This window comes from Stegastes partitus, unplaced genomic scaffold (genome assembly GCF_000690725.1).
Source record: "Stegastes partitus isolate 25-593 unplaced genomic scaffold, Stegastes_partitus-1.0.2 Scaffold1125, whole genome shotgun sequence".
Taxonomy (NCBI): domain Eukaryota; kingdom Metazoa; phylum Chordata; class Actinopteri; family Pomacentridae; genus Stegastes; species Stegastes partitus.
In genome coordinates, this window is record NW_007578856.1 from 165,913 (window position 1) to 187,558 (window position 21,646).

A 21,646-nucleotide genomic window follows, 5' to 3' on the forward strand; every position below is an offset into this window, starting at 1 on the left:
TTAATCTCAAATCATCAGATTTGTTGAACAATTTGTCTTCTCTTTCATCTCTAATCAGGGCGGCTGTGGCTCAGGTGGTAGAGCGAGTCGGTCAACAATCGGAAGGCGGTTCAATTCTGCCCTGTAACCTGAGTCATGGTCATTGTGTCCTTAGGCGAGACACTTCACCCACCTTGCCTGGCGTGAATGCATATGAATGGATTGTTTGAGGTGGTGGTCGGAGGGGCTGTAAGCGCAGAATGGCAGCCACGCCTCTGTCAGTCTGCCCCAGGGCAGTCGTAGCTACCACCACCAGAATGAATGTGATCAATTATTATTAATTAGCCTGAATTTTTTTTTTTTTTATATAAAATATTTGCGAAATTTTATTTTGACATATCAAATAGTTTCAGAGATAAGTTGACCTTCAACCCACTTTCGACACATTTTTTTCACGCATTGAAAAACACTATCTCAGGAACCATTAAAAGGCAAAAGCTTTATTTATTTTATACTAATAAGTATTCTATATGTTTTGTATTATTGTGAATGTGGTGCAGCAAATACAACCAGTTTAATTTACTGTTAACGTGTGGTAAGATGGGACTTTTCATGATGCCGTCAATCTTTTTCATATTTCAACCTACCCATGATCAGAGATTGTTTGATCTAGTAGTTCAACAGCATGATAAGGAATAACTGTGAAAGTTTCAGGCAAGTATATCTAAAAGAGCCCCAAAGATACTCACACAAAAACAGACTCAAACACTCAAAAAGCAAAAAAAAAAGCGAAAAAAGGGGCGACACAGAGAGACAAAAAAAAAAAATATCACAAAAAATATCACATAAACCAAAAAAAAAACAAATACCATTTTAAATATCCATAGTTGATGCTGGCCCCTAATGATTTGAAACTGAATAACCCAATGTAGTGTTGGATGTTAACATACAAACTGAAGTACTGATTTCAGTGTTTCATACACAGTTCAAAAGACCACAGACTCAAACATACAAACTGTTGTTTATTCCTTGTGACTTTTTTGGCATTAATTGTACTTTCTAGGATTCAGTAAGGTCTTTACACAAATGTAAAAGACAAATCTTCCTTCTTATCACAGTAGTGTTTGGGCTGTTAAAAAATAAACAATACAAAGATTTACTACTTTAAGTATACATTAAACAGCTCCTCAGATAAATAAAATCTCTATAACTGTAAAACCAAAGAGTCAAAAACTAGAGCAAACATTCACTTACATACCACCATAAGAACCATTTCTGATATTGGAAGAAACACCTGAGGAGTGTACTATGATGCAATGTTACACAGCCAGGCTTTCTATGAATTAGCTGGCTGGACAAAGCTTTTCTTTATCAGACTCTGCGTGCACTTTTGTTAAAGAGGGCGTTGGAGGCCGTCATTTGCCTCCTTTTCTGCACAAAATGTACAGATTGTGCAACACCAGTGTCAGTAAAAAGGAACATGTCTAAAGAGAGCTATGAATAATATTAACTTTTGTTATGGTAAAAAAAAAAAAAAAGTGCTGTTACTGCAAATGATGCAAGAGAGGAATGCTGGTAGAACATTGTTAATCGTGTAATAATATATTTTCTGCTCTCTCAAAGCAGCGGCTAATTGCTAACTTAACAGTTGTACATTAGCGCTGTAAACTTCAAACATTTTAACATGATGCTAAAAAAAAGTGTATTTAGGTCTGATGATGTCTTGTCCAGAACAATACTGACAGAATATTCTCTATGCTAAAACCAACTATTTTCTAATCTGTGTTCTATTGAACACAATATTAACTGTGTAAAACGGATGTGAAAAACCTGTTTATGAATTTTCTGCATCACCATCTGAATGCTGTAGGTCCTCATGACAACATGCAATGCATACAGTGTGTGATACTATAACTGCACGGCTTGCTTCAGTGGAATTACCAACGTACAGCTCAACAGGTTTGCAGAAGCAACTTCTTACTTCAGCTGAGAGTCAATATCGCTGATTGAGAATCAGCAGGAAACAAATTCGGAAAAAGGATGGCACGACTATCAGCCGCTTTAAACCCCAAACTCTGAACATAACCTTCCCTAGAGCAGGTTAGCTTTGCAGCATCAGTTACCACGGTGATCTAGCAGGTTAAAAGAAGCCCATCTTTCTGACATTGAAAACTCTCAACATATTTTGCTAACCCATTAGTCTCGCTTCGTAGTACACCCTTCAGGGATTGAGGTAAAATATGTACAAACCAAGTGTACATTGTTGCCAATCAAGTGGTCACAAGTAGTATGTGCCAAGACAAAGCTCATATATGTTTCTGTCTGGTCAAACTTCAGCATGTTGGGAAGCACATGAAACTTAAACAGTCCTGTCCTCACCACAACACCGCTTTGATTTCTGATTCCACTGTCCCTGAGAGAGGGACTGCAGTGCTGGTTCTCCTGTGATGTCACATCTACAGATGCATTTGGTGGAGGCCTCCTGTTAATAAACACCTCTACCACTGTGAGTATGCTGTTCGCCCTCACAGCTGGCCTCCTTCAAATAAGAGCACTTCTCAGAGCATTGGTTTTTCAACATTTAAAAATTCAGCTAGCGAGAGGTTCAGAGTTTGGCTGCTTTGTTCATCCCTCTCCCGTCCCATTTGGGGATTCTGATGAGCAATAAACCAACGGCTGCCAGAGCCAGCACCACTCCCAGACTCGGGGGGCCGCAAGGGCTGAACTCTTGGGCCAGACCGGACAGTAGAGGGGCCAGGACTCGACCCACAGCTGTGACTGACTGCCCGGCTCCAATCAGAGTCCCGCTGGCCTGGACCCCTCCCCTCTGCAGCTCCAGGTCTGTGATACACGTCCGTCCAATAGTGGTAGAAATGGCAAAGAAGGTGGAGGTGAGCAGCACCTGCCACACGCTCGGCGCAGTGGCGTAAAGGAAAATAAGCGAGCAGGTGAGCACCGTGGAATGAAGCAGCAGGGCAGGCATGTTGTTCCCATAGAGCTGGGTGACTGGCCCCACCAGGAACCCGGCCAGGGCCCCTAAGGTGCTGCTGTAGCTGATCAGATAACCCGTCACTTTTGGCTTAAGTAAGAAACGCTCCTCCATGGCCAGAGAGAAGTTACTGTAGTAGAGCATGATCGCTATGGCCATCAGAAGACGCACCAGAAAGAGGTCCCACATGTCAGAGGAGGCCACCGTGTGGATCTTGGAGCCTACTGAGGACAGCTGTCTCCAGGCAGGCTTGGACAGAGACACGTCCCTCCACCTGAAACCACCATGATGCTGCCCAGGAGCTCTGGAATCAGTTTCAGTCTTTGCTGTCAACTCTGGGTGGTGGTTATTTGCATGAGAACCATTGTGTACAGACTTGCTAAAGTGGTTGTCAGGACAACCTTTACTCAGGTGGTTGCTGGAGTTAGTGCCGTTACGGATGGCTGGCGTCTCACTCCACGGTAGCATCGACACCAGCCCTGAAATGATAAACACACCGTATTAGAGATACAGGAGATTTCAAATACAGACTCTGTGTTATCAGCTACTTCTCTCAGTTTGTCACCTACCGGCATTGATGAGGAAGATGATTGCACAAGTAAATGAAGAGGTATAAAAGCCTCCTTCGTGCTCAGTGAGGTATCCTCCAACCACAGGACCCAGGATGAAACCCACGCTGGAGGCTGCGTTAAAATGTCCCATCACCAGAGGGCGCTCCGACTCCGACACCAGGTCAGACAGCAGGGCTCTGCAGATGGACAGGGAGTGCTTGAACAGCCCTGAAACAGAAAACAAGCAGGAAATTGGTAACTGATTTTCTGTACACCGTATCCTGTCTTTAGGGGAAATGTGTAAAGAAAAACAATTCTCTTCATTGAGATGAATTCTCAGAATCAAAGAACCTTCCCTTCCACACTAGTTCGCTCAGTTTTTATTAGTTTCTTTTAAATTAGAAATGAGATATTCCAATATAAATTGTGATGCTGAGCAGGAGCAGTGTGCAGGATCTTCCTCTCTGAAGTGTAGAGACATGACAAAAATGACTTGAGGTCACTTAGCTGCATGTAGTAGCATATATGTGTGAGTTCCCCTGGGCCCTGGGAACGTGTTAAAGTGAAAATTATCCAAGCAGATTTTTAAATTTTAGATGTTTTTATAGGACGAAAAAAAAGAAAGAAAGAAATGATTTCAGGTTAACAGCATCTTTTATAGAAAGAGTATAAAAAGATACATGTCAGTGTGTTTAGCAAAAAAAAAAAGCATTGTCATTGTATAAAATATAAATACACTGTACTGCTATAGTAGTACCGTGTGCTATTATTATGCTATCAAGAATTATAATGGTAATGCCTCTACATGAATTAATCATTAGTGGATAATAATTAATTAATAATGAATTAAGTAATTGATAAGGACGCTGGCTTGGCTGGCAGTCCCGACAGTTCCTGTATCCCCCAGTTATTGTCTTTATGTTTCTTGGACGGATGTAACTGTGAATGGAATTTCTCTGTAAGGGATCAATAAAGTATTATTATTATTACTATTAATAATAATAACCTGATAAAACGCATTTGTTCCTTGAGTTTGTTCTTGAGACACCACTTCTCCCAAAGCCTGGTGCATTTTATGAATAGAATTTTAGATGTGGTACATTTATTGACCGGGTGGAGCTTTAACAGATAACTTTATCAGGCAGAAGTGGAAAGGATTTGGTAAACTTGTGTTTTCCCCTCAAAAAGCACTGAAATGAGGTAAAATTGTGCAATTCCCCCTCATTAGGTTAGTAGAGGCCTTGTGATAGATTCTATGCTTGATCGAGGTCCCTTTAAAGATCACCAACCGTGCAGTTTCAGGTGAAACTAAACACTAAGGAGGAACACAATGAAATAAAAAACTATTTACATCTACATTTAAACTGGTATTAGATTCTGTGTTGTGTATTGAAATAATTTTTACCCATTTTATTTTTAACCTTTTAACACCATTTGTCTTTTTAGCCTTGTTAAATCAAGATTTTGCACATTTAGCATATTTTAGAATTTGTAACAGGACACCATAGTATTACCTTTTAACCTGCCACATAGTCTCAGGCAAATTAAGCAGAACTTGTCATCTTGATTTGTTTCTCGTGCCACCAAAAGTGTTGTAGTGCCTTTTTCACAACGCCTTTCGGAGTGTTAGAATCACAATGAGACAGGAAATGTCATCCGTCTCATTCTTCCTGAAGAGTGCAGTCAGAGCAAGATGTGCAAGATATGCAGTGATACATATCTGTGGCTATTTTAGGTAAGAAAGCTTCAGAGGTGAGTACACACTACATAACATAGTACAACGCTAGTCGAGATTTAATATGAGCTAATTTCAACAGTGGCTTTCTCTTTGCCCATAAACCTTTGACTGATAAAGAACAGGCTGTTGTGTGCACAGTCTCTCCTGTCTTAGCTGCTTAACTTGTAACTCTGTCAAAGGAGTCATAGGTGTCCTGGTGGCTCCTTCACTAGTTCCTTTCTTGCACGGTCACTCAGTTCTTAAGGACAACCTGCCCGAGGCAAATTATATGTGTCATATTTCTCCATTTCATTTACATCAGTTTGTAGAAAGCTCTTTCTTCTTTTTTTTTGTTTTGTTTTGTAAATTCTTGCCCAAAAAAAGCCTAAATAAATTAAGCAGGGATTTAATGTTGAAAAGCAATGAAGGGGAAAAATTCCCAACGGGGGTGAATACTTTTTATAGACACTCTAAATATCTTCTGTGAAAAAGACCAATTAGGCTTCAGGGTTGCCATATGCTTTTGCATAGCTGTCCAACTTACCCACAGGTATCCGTGCGAGGACAAATAAAGCTATGCTAGTGGACATTCCCAGGAGACCGTAACCCAGAGCACTGAGCAGCAGACAGGTCAGCAGAGAGTACCGCCGTCCCACCACGTCGCTCCAGCTGCCCTGTCGATCACAGAGAAAACGACACACAACCACAAATAGAAGTTGAAACTAAATTTCTATTCTCTGAAAGTTATTTAGAGATGAGATTATGGACATTTTACAGTCCTATGAAACATCTTAAAAGGTGAAGCTGATGTTAAATTCCATAATTAATTAATGACAAATCACAATAAATGAAGTAGAAGCTCAAAGATCACTTGATTCAAAAAAAGTGAACCACAAATTTCCAAACCCTGCATTTCGTCTTGACAAAGCAGCTCAGGCTGTTATACAAGCCTTTATTAGATTGTCGCCCTCTCTCTCACACACATAGCACAAAACCATCTGACGAAATAATGAAATTAGAACCAATTGGGTTTGCTGTGTTCTGGATGTAGCCTTGTGGGATTATCATAATGACCCAGCTGTTCACGTACGTCTACATTTGTCAGGATTCAGCCGGTCTGCACACGGGAACTAACAGATGACTCCTTATCTGTTTAATTTGTCGCATGACCCCTGAGAATTACGCTAATTTCAGGACCTCAGGGCGGCAGGAAAGAGATGTGAAAAGCTGAGAATCCTAATTCAAGTGCTACGCTTATTGTCGGGTGGAGTTTGTGCATGAATCATCAAGGTCTGTATGCTGATACAACTAAATCATCCCAGTGTCGAGTCAGAGGTGGTGTCAAAGGGTGAGAATCAATTTCTGTGTAAAAAAGAGTAAATTTAAGTAGCTGTGGCTCACTAGGAGTCTCTTGTGTGTGTAAAAGTGTGGAGACTGGGTGCATCGTGTGACCACAATCAACCTAAAACAGCCAGTGTTTATTGTTTTCATGAAATACCAGGGATGGCATGGAATGCAACCATTTTGGCCACTAACTCTGAGCACGTCCTGTCAGGGAGGACAGCCTGAATAGGGGGTTGGACACAGAGAAGCAAAGTCAATACTTACAACCACTGTGCTTGAGAAAAGCTGCAAGATGCCGTATGTGGATCCTGAAACAATTGAATGTTGGTTTGAATTCATATTTGACAGACAAAGCAAAGAGCAGACATCATGTGAGTCTAATGCTGAAATGATACCGAGAAATAAGCACTTCAGTCTTTAAACAATACAAGACGCTGACATACTGTTAATTTTTACCACTATTCAAGTGATGTGAAAGCAGAAAAATAACAATTACAGCACAGGACAGTAAGGTATCAATGTGTATTGCAGACACAATCCAGTAAAGTTAATTATAGCTTGGGATAAAATTCATTTTCAACTTTACATTTACGTGCATCACAAAAAACACTATTTTCAATCATTTATTGTTTTCTCTGCCGCTGCTTACTAAGCCCAAGTGACATTCAATTTGCTTGTTTTATCCATCCAACAGTCCAAATCTACAGGAGCAGAGTAAAAAAAGATGCAAATACTACCTAGAGGCAAATGAAGAAAGCGCCACCATACTCTTAGCTTTCCTGTATTTGACTATGTTTTGTATATTTAAAGTATGTCTTTGCTCGCTAAAGGATTCAGTGTTTTGTTTTGTTTTTTTTCCTCAGTTGATTTGTTGATTTATCAACCTATTTTTTCTGCACTAATGTTAATTAAAAAGACAGATATCTCTTGTTCTGCTTTATCAGTTTGAGCCTTTTTTTTAACTTTACAGTGTTAATATGGCGATGTAACAGAAGTGCTGCACTAAATCTTAGGATTTTCTTTAAACTCTGGCAACCAGAAAATTATCTGGCCAGTTGTTTTGCTCTAAGACTGTCCAAAGTTAGTGAACTTGCCTTCTAATTACACATTAACTGTTACGTAACTGTGGGGGCTGACCCTCAGTACATCTGCAATGTAGCCTAAATAGATTACTACACATTACGGACACAACTTACCTACTATACCAGCCACAGTGGGACTTGCCCCAAGAGCCTTCACGTGATGGCTCAGCAACGGGATGATCATGCTCACCCCAAACAAGTCCTAAAGAAAATAAGGGAAGCGGATGAAAATATATCACATTAGAAACCTGAACAACTGGAAACGTGAAATAATCAAACAAATGATCAAACCAATTAGCCAACCCAATGTGATCCAGCACAGACAGTTTGAAGGTAGATTCAGTGGCCACAGAAACACAACCTGTTTTTCTGCATTGCTGAGATCAGAGCGGCCCTTGCCAAAGTCTTAATTGGAGTCACACAGCAACTCATACAGTGTTCTGACACTGCCTATTACAGGAATCGCTTCAGCAGCATTACTCTCCTAGCGGTGTCTGTCTTTTCTCACAAAAATCTGAGCTTCATGGATTCTTTTGGTGACCTTTAATTGGTTAATCGCTTCTGCAGATTGAAATGTGAAAGTTCATTCTCTGAAGCATGACTGCAGGCCGGCTCTAAAAAAACATAAACATTTGGATTTTCAGCTGTTTTTTGTTGTAGGTTACCCACAATACAACTTGCATCAGTGTGTTTCAACATGTCCTTAAAGTCAAGGAAGTCTACCTTGCAGCATGTGTTACTGACAGTGATGCTGTGAAGAGGCGACTCTCAACAGACTCACAAGTGTGGCTGCATTTGTGAAGATTCATGTGAGCTATGGTGAGGGAGGAATTCTAAAATATCACAGGAGGGCTGTGCCAATAATTCTCCATGCTGAGTTTATATTAACCTAGCAACTGATACATTAGTGTTTAGTTGTTTGGATTTTTTTCTGCAATCCCAATGAAGGCTTTAGAAGCTAAAACAGTTGAACATTGCAGTGGCTCTTTATATCTTTGCACATGTAAAGATTGAGTGTTAGATTAAAGCCTATTCAGGAATACATTATGTATAATTATGCTACAAAGGTCTGCAGATAAGCATGACATTATTAAAAATGTTTAATACTTAAGAAACTTCATGGGATTCCTATTTGCACGTTTTAAAATTTACTCTAAGAGGCAGTTTCTGCTTTTTCTTTCTTTATTATTATAAATATTTTTTTTAAAAACTGAAGCTGTTTCAATTACTTGCATACACCCTAAATATAACCAAAAACAGCGCAAGTTTTGCACAGTTTAAACAGAAAGCACAACTCAAAATAACATCTGAAGGAGATTTTATTTTATTTTTTTTGGTTTTACATCACACCTGAGTTGTGAAAGCATGGCAGCTCATCACACAGCCTAAACCAGCAGGTTCAGGCTCTCTTCAACTTACTCACCATGAAGCCCACCACATAGATGCACTGTATAATCCTCGTCCGTCCTTTTGGTTTCAGGAATAAAGTGCTACATCTCTGGTTGTTCATCCTCCCGCTGTGAACGCTCCGGCCAAGGAGGAAGCGCTCATCCGCTCCACCGTAAACTGTCCAAACACAAAACACGGATCCGTCCCGGCGGTGGTCTCACAAGCAGGGGGGAAGCCGACACACTGCCGGGTTTTATCTCTGGGTGAAAATGCGGACAGGGTGAAAGCTGATGGATCTTACAGAAAAGCGTCAAGTCTGTGTCCGGCGAAAATGTTGACTGTCCGAGTCATGGCCGGTTTATGAGGCGTTGAACAGTCGCGTTGTCTGGTTGGACACCCCCGCGACTGCGCTGCAAGATGGTATCGTCCATTGACGTCACAGGATAGCAGAGATTTTTGTCTTTTTATTTCATTTTTATTTTTTTCCTCTTCGTAGTTGTTTTTTTTTTAAAAAAAACGCTAGCTTTCATTTTATACGTTTTCAAAAAATAAAAAAAGTATTAATATGTTTATTTTAATTTTTTAGTATAAGACTTTACCAGCACTCCTTGCACACCTCGCTAATTTATTACAGTTAATAGCAACATTTGTCTTTCTATTGACTGCACATTAAACAGTTTTTACCAATTTCCTAGTATGTTCTCTGTTCTCTAAACAGGCCTTTAGATTTTCTGAGACTGCGGTTACTTGTCCACCACCTGCTGGGGCATCCAAAGCATTACAAAAGGCACACTCCTTTATTCAAGTGCACTTTTTCTCTGTGTAAACAGTAGCAATGCTGCCATCGACTGTATTCATATAGACATGACAGGATTCTAAGGATGCAACAAGTAAAATAAATGAAAAATAAACATTATCATTATGTTATCTTCAGCAGTAGAATTTGCTGTCTCATGGTTATATGCCTCTGTCAACCAATCAAGTTGCAGTTTACAACCATATCTGTCAAGACTTGACCTTTGACCTTACTGGATAATAAATGTCATCACTTGATAATTTTATATGAGACATTTTGTCATAATCAGTGTGGTGAGGTGCTGTAAGTGGCTTGAACTTTGATCTCTGACCACCAAAATCACCAGTTCATCCTGGAGTCTGTAGCCAGAGAACACTTAATAGACAGACTCCAGTCAGTGTGAAGAAAGTAACCTTAAAAATGCATTCTAATAAAATATCAGTAAAGGTACTAAACATGAGCATCTGTAGCTTTCTTCTAAGTGACTGTATAAGGTTAGTTAACCTAATGTAGCAGTATGAAACTAGCAACAACAAAAATATTAATCAATGCTTATCAATTGTTCGTCACACTTAGTGTTGCTGGAAACCAACACTTTGGACTATGGACCCATAGACTCTATGACAAAGCGCTATTCAAATACAGCTTGTACTGTTACAAATACTACATACATATCTGGTACAATGTAGACTTATATTAGATGTATAATTTAAAAAAATCAGAAGAGTCACATTTGCATATTTACAAAATATGTCGACATCTGAGCTTTGAGGCCAAGAATCTAAATGGATTGTAGAACAAGCAATTCCTTATCGACAAATGAAACTGAAAATGTTCTTTATTTATGCTTCAGACGAGACATAAGTGATATTTGATAAGCCACTGATCTGAAGTTTTGGTCTTTTACACACACACACACACACACACACACACACACACACACACACACACACACACACAACAGTGGATGTGGGTGGAGTGCCTCAGGCAGACTGAGGGTAGCCTGGGTCACATTAGTGTGTAAATTAGACAGTGTCTACATATAGGTTCGCTGTTAAATATTCCCCTTAGATGCTAATAAACAAGAAGCTCTTCTCAGCTCACACTTACTGTGATTGATCACAAAATCTGGTTTCTGAAAGCAGTTGTTGATGGAAGACAAATTACAACTTGATGCATATCAACTAACAAAACCATCTACATCTAAAACTGACTAAATTATTACTGGCTTTTTTTTTTTTTTGCCAAAAGAATCAAACTTGAAACTGCTGTGCTATTTCAAATATATTTTTTAGAGCAGTCTTCAGAACTTGCTAAATGGTAAGCTTTGTTTATTTTATGTGATTTCTTTCTTTCTTTCTTTTTTTTTTTTTTAAACACATATATGTATTTTGTCTGTATAGTACATGTCTCCATCTGTGTTCATGGTGTCTGAAACAACTGAAAGTCCCATTGAAGTCACACAAAGGGCTGCATTTACTGTAAATTTCATCACCCTCTTTACGGGAAATGGCAGCTACTGGCGTGTGCAGCTGTTTATGTGTATGTTGTCCTGTTGGGGCAAAGGTTTTCGAGCAGGGTGTAGGGGGATACTTTACCCCTCTTCTGTCCTTTCGGTCTCACCCTACCCTGACATTCCCGTGCAGATGCTGGGTGTCCAGTTGCCACCGGTTATTTCTGCGTTGATCCCCTCCCTTCCCTCACACTCTTCGAATGCTCTACACACTCAGCTCTACATTGGAGAGGAGCAGCCGCCTTCAATCAGAAACCAAAAATAGCCCGGGGGGGTGAGCAGGGGGTGGTGCAGGGTGGGCTTGCTGCAGACCCCAGTGGAGGGTCCAGAGGAGTCATGTGCATAACTTTGTCCTCCCATAACACAGACAAGACAGACAGGAGAGGAGCGAAGATCCAGTAACCCAACAGAAACCAGCTGGACAGAGTCAACATCTCACCCAGTGGATATAACACAGCGCGAGAGGAGTGACTGGTTCTGCCTCAGCTTGTCACATGCACTTGTTTTAGTCGGACGTGGAAAGTCAGACAGAGCGTGGGCATTCAGTAGCCGAGCGGCTGGTCAAACTTGGACCATGAAGCTTAGCGTGGCGTTGTTTTTTGCAGGGCTCTTTGGGGCGTTGGCAGCTGTGTTCATCCTTCTTTCTTTTGGAACCGATTACTGGCTGCTGGCCTCAGAGAGCTGCCACCCGAACCCTGAAGGATCCGTTGGCCCCGTCACTGTGATCACAGAGGTGAGTGTTTTCACTGCTAACACCTGCAGATCAGAGGACAGAAATCAGTTATCTGTCAGTAGCATAAAAAATGTTCACATGTGTAACCCCCTGAAACTAAAGTGAGATGAATTGTTCTTGATGCTTTAATGATGTTATTTTACATTGTATTTAAGCTTTGTTATAAAGTTGCAGTCTAGACAATCCCAAATACTGATACTGAAACATATAATAATCTATTATGAAGTGAAAAACCAAAGTTGTTTCTTCTAATCTGGAAACTGTTGCTCCAGTCAGTCTTTCAGTAGGTGAGCTGCAGGGCGGAGAGGCATCCCTGCAGGACCTCTCCATGTAATGAGACACTGTTTAATGTAGCGTGTGTGCAGCTATGCAGTGATTGAGACATAGCTTGTACCATGTGCCCCAATGATAGAAATACAAATACCAGAAGTCTAAGTGGTATGATACTGGATTAAATATCACAGACTCGGACATACTTAGCTGTTGAGAGTGGACACTGATACTAACATTGAGACACGATAGCAGCACAATAAAACCAATGTCGCACTAAGGATATACTGTATGTTGTAATGCAACGTGATCTCAGTCTAATCGCTTATAAATGATTATTTTTGTACCAGTGTGGAGTGAAAGGATATCAGGATCCAATCAGAAAACAGCATGTTAAGTTTTTTATTGCACTATTTCAACTTTTTGGGGTTGGTTTTCCCTTTCAAACAAACCCAAATCCCAATATGACTGTCAGTTAGCTATTTAAAATAATGAAAGTTGTTAGAATTGTTGGGGAGAAGTTAATATATTTTGTGGGGAAGAAATGTGTTTGTGCTTTGATTTGTCTTGTGACCCTTTGGATTTGTCTTAAAACCTCTTTGGATGATCTGACCTTTCAAACAGAAAGTGAAAATGTTTGAAAAGGTGTTCATTTCACACCCTCCCTGGACAGAGCACAACTAAGCGATGCTCCAGGATTCATCACAGCCTGCACCTTAATGCTTTCATTTCTCTGAGATACATCCTATGAGTTACACAACAGGCAACTTAGGAATTGCTTTTATTTTCTCACATGCAAAAAATAGTGCCCACCAATGATAGACGGTTCCTAAATGAGAACATCCTCGACCTGCACGCTCACTTGGCACCAGATTGGAGCAGCCGGAGGTGAAAGGTGCTGGCTCAGCTCAACCCCTGACCTGCCTGAGCAGCTGCTCTGTGACACTGTGGCAGAAAACTGTACACCTGCCTCACTTCACTTTGAGGCAGCTCTCCTAGACTTCAATAGCATCAACTGATTACATAGAGCGCATCAATAACTGTATTTACATGAACCATATTCTGCTGTCTTTATAGAGTGAGAAAATGTTTGCGAATCATTCTGTCTTTTTTCTTTTTCTCTTATTGTAGCGTGGCGATGTGGTGGTGCAAGAGGGCAGTAGTGGTGTCACCCTGTACCATGAGGGTTTCTTCTGGAGATGCTCCTTTGGGGGCAACGCTGGTGATGAAAACCTGCTGTTGAAGCTCTGGTTCAGTAAGTGACACATGACATTAGTTTTATTTTCTCAGTGTTGGCTGTAAATATGTTATATGATATATGTTTAATAGAATATATTTTCATGTTGTGTCATCTGCAGACATAAATGTGTAATAGATTAGTTGTAATGCTTATGTTTGGGATTATTTAGACCCCAGAGAGCTCTGACTACCTGTTAGATCCTGTTAGGAGAATTTAGAAGGGCAGCTACAAAACAGACTAAATCCCCTTACATTTCATCAGCTGGTGTTGCTGAAACCCCAACCAGAAGAAATACATATTTTTCTGAAGTGGATTTCTGAAACATGCTATAAACTCAGAACCTCATTTAGAAGCAATTCTCAGGAAATTCTGAGAAGTCACGAAGTGTGTCGGTGATAAAACAGTTAATTGTGCCTTAAAGCTGTTACAGGGAGCCTGTTGTCTCCAGGCAATAGTGGACAATAACTAAATTGATTTACTCAAACACTATACTTCAGTCCAGGTTTTATTTACTTGTACTTTACTTACATTTTTCCATTTTATGCCTCTTAATCCTTAGAGGGAAACAGAATTTTATTTTACACTACATTTAAATATTGCTTTAGTTACTTTACAGAAAAAGAAATACACAATATGAGTCTTTCCAAACTCTTTGGCTTCTGATCTGTCAGAAGTCTTCTAAGCTGACTTAAAACTTCTCGCTTGGTTTCACTTCAATAAACATTCAAGTGCTCTGATATCTTATCAAAAATCAAGAGTCCAAAACTTGAAAACAGATTTGTGTATCAGAATTTAGTTTTTTCTTTTTTCTAAGCTCATTAATCATCTGATAAACCCTCAGAATTATCTGCTGTCCTTGTTTATGAAATTGTATATAAAGTAGTTTAAACTGGATCCAATTGCAGCAGCTACAACAGCAACATGCTGCTGACACACTGATGCTTCACTATTAATGATCTAGTGATGTTAAACATAATAATACATCAGTCAGAGGGGTCAAACAGTACTTTACTTTTATACTTGAACTATAATTTGTTGCCACTGCTGATATGTAGGATTTTTAATGCAGGACTTTTACTTGTATTAGAATATATTGACATGGCTCTGTTGGTATTTTTATTTAGGCAAATGATCTGAATACCTCTTCCACCACAGTCTCTAGCAAACCCAACAGAATATTAGAGATAAATTAGCCCTGCTGAGTGAAAACAATGTTTTAGAACACATAGAAGTCGAAGCATGATACGGCTCTGCTGCAGGATAAATGTCAGTTTTTAATTTGCTGCACTCATGTTTGATAAACTGTCTGACGTCATCGCAGCAGAATCGCCTCCCATGTGACTGTTTTAAGGCGGCACCATGTGATGTTATTCTGTCTGTTTGTCAGGTGATTGTGTGTCATCTATTTTCTGATGGGGACTTTGAATGGGTGGCCATTGTCAGAAACAGCCTCTAGCAATGAAAGGACCTTGTGAGGGTCTGTGGAATTTCACATGTTAGAAGAAGAGACAGAGAAAAGAGTAGAGAGAGGATAAAGAAACAAAAAACTAAAGAGAAAGAGTACACATTTATCACATCATTTGTCAGTTTAGTTAAGTTTAGCCCCATGAAAGACTTGTTGCCAAGTAAAACATGATTGTGGTTAGAGTCTCCAACAGAGAAAATAAACAACAAAAATCCCAGCGGTAGTTTTGCAATATTTCATGAGTCCATCTTTCTTTTGCAGGCTGTATCCAGACCATTCTTGTTTGCATGTATTGTAGTGCAAAAATACATTTTGTCTTTCTCTCTGCAGCAAACCAGGCTCACTCAAAAGTATGCATGCCTGCCTACCTCTTCCCATTCCCCGTGTCCCATCAGACCCACAATGCCACAGAGTATGATTCTGCCATAAGTGAGTATTTGCCTACATTTGTCTTTTAATACAATCATTTCATTATTTACCTCTCTGATCCAATGACTCTGTGTACAACATCTCTGTTGTCCAGTCTACAGGGGATTCTGGAGCATCTTTATGCTCATCGGAGTGGCAGCTGTGGCTCTCGGTGGCTTCTTCATCATCTGTGCTGCTCCGTTTGCCAGCCACCGCTTGTATAAAACAGGGGGAGGACTTTTCCTGACATCTGGTGAGTAAAAACCAGCAGTAGAGAGGAAAAAAATACACGTTCTTACATGAAAGTGCACATCAGACTTTTCTTCCATTAAATTTCGTATGGAAACCTTGTACTCCGCTGCATTGATTTGACAGCTGTAGTTACTGGCAACCTTTCAGAATATCATTTTACCTTCAAAACATATAATAAGCCTTTAAAATGCAATCTATTGGATCATTTGAGAGTAAATGTGTAAAGTTCTGCTTACCGACTGATGCAAAAGCAACCTAATAATGCCATTTGTGGTAATATGTCAGTTACAGGGAACAGTTTTCTGAAGAAAAAGTACCTTTAATGGTGATTTGCAAGCATATTTACCTGATTATACAATTCATTTTTAATTTTTATTGCACTGTTAATGGTAACCTACACCCTTTGATCTGAATACTTCTCCCAAAACTTTGTGTGTTTTCAATACATTGGGTCAGATCAAAAGTATTTGAATGAGTTTCAAGCACCACAGTCTCTTCTCTTTACTTAAATTGCATTTTTCTTCCACCACCAGGTCTCTTCCTGCTGTGTGTGGTGATCATGTACGTACTGTGGGTGCAGGTGTTGGACGTGGTAGACGTCTACATAGACCACCAGCGATCTTCAGTGTGTCCAGACTTCAATCTGTCCCTCACCTACGGTCTGTCCTTTATGTTTGCCCCCGTTGGTATCTTCTTCTGCTTCCTGGCCGGCCTTCTTTTCCTCCTCATTGGCCGAACCATCCAGATTAGCTACCACTGATCTAAAGCAGCAGCAGGTTAGAGGATGGAGATTAAAATGTCTGGAATACGAGCATCTTTTACAGTCAGATTGTACTGTTTACTGCTGTGTAAAAGCAGGACTCTGTAGATTCTGTTTGGCAGCTCTGTGGTATAAATGATCTGACAAGCTTGAACACGTTTCGTCCATTGCTGGGCTCAGAAATGGCGTCATGATGACTTCAACCTGAGCTAGTTTCAATGTAGTTACACACAGCAGTGAAACAGCACTCTGACCTGATTTTATATAAATACCTGTGGAGCAAATATTTATTTGAATCTCGCGTTTCGGCGGTTACAAGAGTTCAGAATGTATGTACATTAAATTTAAAGTTACCAGAAGTAAAATGTTGGTGAAGAAATTGTTGTTAATTGAATTACCTTGTTTGCTTTTGGGATATGACGTAAAAAGACTGCAAACGCTTTGAAGGAATGATTTAAATATATATTCTGTTTTGTATAGAGTTTGTAAAAAAAAATCTAAAAAAAGAAGTGTATAATGAAAAGCCTGCAAGGTGGCATGATTATTTTTATATTCTGTATATACAGTAATGGAAGTAAGTGACTTTGGAAAGAACGCCTGGACAGTTGTCTTTTCTGCATTCAGTTTAACACGTAGGCCGAATATGTTCTGTATTTGTGCTATTGCCCATAAATGTAACAACAACAACAAAAAACAAAAAAACTAAACCCGAACATCTTGACTCTCTCAATGTCACAACTTTTTCTGTGGCATACTAATGTATAATGATGCTGTGATTGTTTTAAACAGGTCACAAATACATCATTTCAATTTTTAAAATAATTTCATCTGGGGTTTGGATTATTGGCTGTGTATTAATACACATTTGGCATTCTGGTGAGTATTTACAACAGCAGGGCAGCATATGTGTATCAACTCAAACTAAACCACAGTGCACATGTTCATTATAATAACTGAATGTCAGCCAATAAACCTGTGTTGCTCTTTTTTTTGGTGTTTTTAAATGGGCTTTGGATACACAGAAAACATTTATTAGATCGGTCAATTCGTTTTTGATTTGAATCTTTTTTGCTAACAATAACAAGAATGCAGAATATCATCAATTGGTCCCACAATATAACCTAATATTCATATTTCCTGAGTGTATCATGTATATTTTCTGCTTTTTTTTCTGCAGTATTACTTTGCTGTTTGTGTACATAGCTGAAAACTGTACAGTTTCTTGGTCATATTGCTCCACTTTGACCAGATTAGTGGTTCAGTTCAGGCTGCTATGTTTCTAAATAAAGCAACAATTTCGTAATAATGCTGTAACATTTGTGTTGTATGCATTTCTATTATCGCTCTCTTCAAGTGTGTTGTGAGTACATAACATCATGTCTGTCAAATAAATGACAATTTTTTTTTTTTTTGTTGGTGTTTGCCATTAAAAGGACGAGGTGAAGGCTTTTAATGTGTGAAATAAATTATGCTGTCATTGCAACAAGGCATTGTGATCAGGTTTGTGCCCTTGAAACCAGGCTTGTCTCAAGATAGCGTCACCTGTCAAAATTAACAGTCCCATTTTTCAAGAAAAGACGAGGTAGAGGAGGAACTTAAGATGCAAAAAGAATCAATTGATATCCCTTTCATGTAGAAGGTGACCCAATGCAAAAAAAACATTGGGAAAAAGGGCCATTGAGATCACAAGTTACTGTACATGCTATAATGTAAGACACATAAAAAAGCTATGAGACTAAAAGCACTGACCAATCAGGACAAACCCTGTGCAGGGGGAATAAATTGATCCTTTTTGCATCTCAGGAGCCTCTCATTCTTTTATTTTGTGATACTGTAGGGACAGTTTTTCTGTGAAATAGCATCAAATGTCTGGAAAAATATAAAATATTCAGTTCAAGTACCACAAGATGGCACTGCTGTCTCACTCGATTTCCACGTCAACCTGCAGCCTGAGAGGAAGAAATCCCATTTTTGCTTATCTTGAGTCTATGTGGAGTGTATGTGGCGTTATGCATTTAATCACAACTTCAGAGGTAGGATCTGTAGATGAAAGAATTCACACCTTGGCTGACAGACGGATGGTAATTTCACTCATGAATGGAGCATTTGATCAGGATCTGAATGGACTCTTGTGTTGATTCTCATGTGTCGGCATCAACTCCGTGCCTTTCAAGATTTATAATGTACTTATCATACATAGGGAAATGCATCTGCGGTTTGACTCAGAATGCAGGAGAGAGGGGGACACAGTGTAAGGCATTGATTATTTTCTGTGATTGACTTTGCCTTCACAGGAAAATCTAATGATGGAGATTCACACTTCCAAATTTCTGAATTTTCAATTTACTGTGCTCACACTGAGCCACGTCAGAAGCTACACCGAGGCAAAAAAAAAAGAAGAAAAAAAAAAGCTGCAGGTCACAGGAGGAGGCCACATAGGTGGGAAGATGCTAATAAATCGTAAGATAAGATCGCAGGATTTGTCCTGTTTGAGGTCGGAGCGGCCCTTTCAGCCAAGTCTCCCCTAGGAAAGAGATTTCTTATCGGGTGGACTTCCTGGTTTAAATGAAATCCTAATAAGATAAAAAAAAATGTTTAATCATTTCTCTATCCATATCCAAGAGAGAGCGTGTGACGAAGAGAGAGAGAGAGAGGGGGAAAAAAGAGAGAGAGAGGTATAATGCAGGTGTGGAGAAGGCTACCTCCAGCAGAAGATGGGCCTTGCAGTCAGTAATGTCATCAGAGTGGGAGTCCCAGCTGAATTCAGCACTGTTCTGCATGATTGCCCATGATAATTGTGTGTTGATAGGGAGCGCCGGAGATGGAGTATAATTTCCACTGAGAGATTCCTAAACAAATACCTGTGCTCAGCAGAGGGATGGAGTGCAGCAGGAGGTGAGGAGGAGAATAGCGGATGAGGAGAGATGGAGGATGAGAGGGTAACACTTCCAGAGGAGGGGGAGGAGGAGGAGGAGGAGGAGGAGGAGGAGGAGGAAGGGGAAGAAGTGGTCTCGCTGCAAGTCCTGCACATAATGCAACCAATGACAGAGGCCACGCATTAAAAAAATCTGAATGGAAAACTTCTGACAGAACAGAACAAAGAATAATACAAAGACGAAGGCAAAGATTCCTTTTCAGATATGTTTTGAGAGGTATAAAATATTCTGCTTTGAATATTAGTTTGTATCTTTTTGCTCAAAAAATGAATTCCCCCATTAAAATCATTTGTCTGCTCAGCTGAAACCTTTCAGTTAACTATTAGACGCATACAAGTCCTCTACTGTATTTCACTGTAATGCTCATTCTCTATGTATTTACACTGGAGGCTTCAGCTTTCCACATCACAAGTTACACATGGCAGCACAACTCGCTCTTTGCTAGTTGAGCTGTTAATTAGATGTTGCAAAATCCTACTTACATGTCTTAAACTAAGATTCAAGGTGAGAACAGAGACAGAAACAGTCTTCCAGTATCAACTCTGGATGTGCGTCATTCTGCACTGCAAAGCTGCAAACAGCACAGTCAGGGAACAATAAGAAAAGAAAAAAAAATCTCTGGAGAAAAGTGTAAAAGAGCAATTAATGCAAAGATACACGTGCATAAAAATTAAAGTAGGGACTTAAAGGAAGTCACTGAGGTGGAAGAATGAATTTAAAAAACAAAGCGCTTGTTTCAAAGTTAGGGGCCTCCTGACGGAAAACGCATTTTAAGTTCAGGGTAGGTGACTGCTGGCTCTGAGTTTGGTTACGTTTAAGGCCCAGAATACGCTGGAACTGATCCATATGCCAGATGCTTCAAACAATTTTCAGCTTATTTAATCAGAAAGGGGAGAATAACTCTGCTTCTTTCTGTTTTGCATAATTTTAAAATCTTAGGCTCACAGAAATATCACCTGCGTACTGTAACTTTAAAGTTTTTCTAATCTGGGGCGCCGGTATAGCTCACCTGGTTGGGCTGTCGTCCCATGTGCAGGGCTACAGTCCCGATGTGGAGGTCATGAGTCTGAATCCTGCTCATGGCCCTTTCCCACATGTCCTCCCCCCATTCTTCTCCCCCACTTTCCTGTCTCTCTCTCACTTCATTATTAAATCAAGGTGCAAAAAAAAAAGTTTTTCTAATCTGAAATTTAAAGTGGTGTAATGAAATGCTCAAAACAATCTGATACAATGAGCTTATCTTTCAAATTCATGCAGCTTATCTTTTGAGTCTTATGTTGTGACACTGATACAGTGTTTTCCTGCTGGGAAAAGTGCAGCTTTCCAAGCAAATCTGCACAATGCATCATGTCCTGTTCGTCAGCCTTTTACGGATGACTTCAAACGCCAAAATATCAAATAAATCAGCAAAGAAATAAAATGATAAAACAACACAGATGTACGTATTTCCTTGTATATGCGTCACAAGTGAATGTTACGAAAACTGATTTTAAAAATTTATGTAATGAAAACAATAGTAGCTTTGGCATCTTTGGAAGTATACAATATGTGTTTTTAAGATATGTGTGGGAAGGGATCAAAAAAGAAAGTCCAGAGAGAAGCAGAAAGAGACACGTTGAAGTCCGTCACTCATCTGGTCAAGAAAAGAAGACACAGTAAGTTCAGCTCTTAGTCAACACTTGTATATTTAACCTTGAGGGAGGTTTGAGTTAATTGGAAAACACTCTTTGCCCGAGTGCTCTCACCTCATGGCGCGTAGTGTAGTTATCATAGCTTATCTTCCAAATGTATCATAATCCCGCATGGCATGCAAGTCAGATTTCATTTAAATCTGATTACTTTCAACTCTCAGAAAAAGCAAAGTATTTGAATTGCATGAACAATATGGCAAGTCATATTACACGCTGCTTTCCTCTTTAGAGATAGTTTTACATAATTTCCCATTCGTTTTGAAATAATGAATAGACAATGGGCTGTATAATTGTCAGAATTTACAATTCAGAGGACTACGTCGTATAATCACCATGCATAATTCAGAGAGTGGAGCACATAGGTCACCGGTGGCAGTGGCACAAAAAAGTAACTCGGGTCGTCAAACAAACAGTTGAGAATCTACACATTTATCGACGCCGAGCTCCAAGCATTAAAACAAAAATCTCTTTGATGAGGCGACGTATTCCTTAAAGATCACAGAGGAGATACAAAAAAGTACAAGCGCAGCA

The 21,646-nt window shown here is 39.7% G+C and overlaps 2 protein-coding genes across 2 annotated transcripts; one reads left to right on the plus strand and one right to left on the minus strand.

Moving 5' to 3' along the window:
• Window positions 1-981: 981 nt before the first annotated feature.
• Window positions 982-9,310, minus strand: mfsd9 (major facilitator superfamily domain containing 9). Its single transcript, XM_008296398.1, has 6 exons — window positions 9,086-9,310; window positions 7,777-7,864; window positions 6,845-6,888; window positions 5,781-5,910; window positions 3,538-3,747; window positions 982-3,447 (listed from the first exon to the last, which is right to left on the minus strand). The coding sequence occupies exons 1-6, from the start codon at window positions 9,170-9,172 to the stop codon at window positions 2,585-2,587; spliced, it is 1,422 nt and encodes a 473-aa protein (XP_008294620.1). The 5' UTR covers window positions 9,173-9,310; the 3' UTR covers window positions 982-2,584.
• Window positions 9,311-11,696: 2,386 nt separating this feature from the next.
• tmem182a (transmembrane protein 182a) lies at window positions 11,697-17,968 on the plus strand. The gene is made up of 5 exons (XM_008296399.1): window positions 11,697-12,093; window positions 13,495-13,618; window positions 15,399-15,497; window positions 15,592-15,729; window positions 16,262-17,968. The coding sequence occupies exons 1-5, from the start codon at window positions 11,935-11,937 to the stop codon at window positions 16,486-16,488; spliced, it is 747 nt and encodes a 248-aa protein (XP_008294621.1). The 5' UTR covers window positions 11,697-11,934; the 3' UTR covers window positions 16,489-17,968.
• Window positions 17,969-21,646: the final 3,678 nt, after the last annotated feature.

Bases quoted from the DNA above. Each gene is read 5' to 3' on its own strand.
- mfsd9 (XM_008296398.1), bottom strand. From the start codon at position 9,172: ATGAACAACCAGAGATGTAGCACTTTATTCCTGAAACCAAAAGGACGG. The intron at 7,865-9,085 runs GTGAGTAAGTTG...TATTTTCTTTAG, and splicing joins TCTATGTGGTGGGCTTCATG to GACTTGTTTGGGGTGAGCAT. The intron at 5,911-6,844 runs GTAAGTATTGAC...TGTGATCGACAG, and splicing joins TTTTCTCAAGCACAGTGGTT to GGCAGCTGGAGCGACGTGGT.
- tmem182a (XM_008296399.1), top strand. From the start codon at position 11,935: ATGAAGCTTAGCGTGGCGTTGTTTTTTGCAGGGCTCTTTGGGGCGTTG. The intron at 12,094-13,494 runs GTGAGTGTTTTC...CTCTTATTGTAG, and splicing joins CCGTCACTGTGATCACAGAG to CGTGGCGATGTGGTGGTGCA. The intron at 13,619-15,398 runs GTAAGTGACACA...TTCTCTCTGCAG, and splicing joins GCTGTTGAAGCTCTGGTTCA to CAAACCAGGCTCACTCAAAA.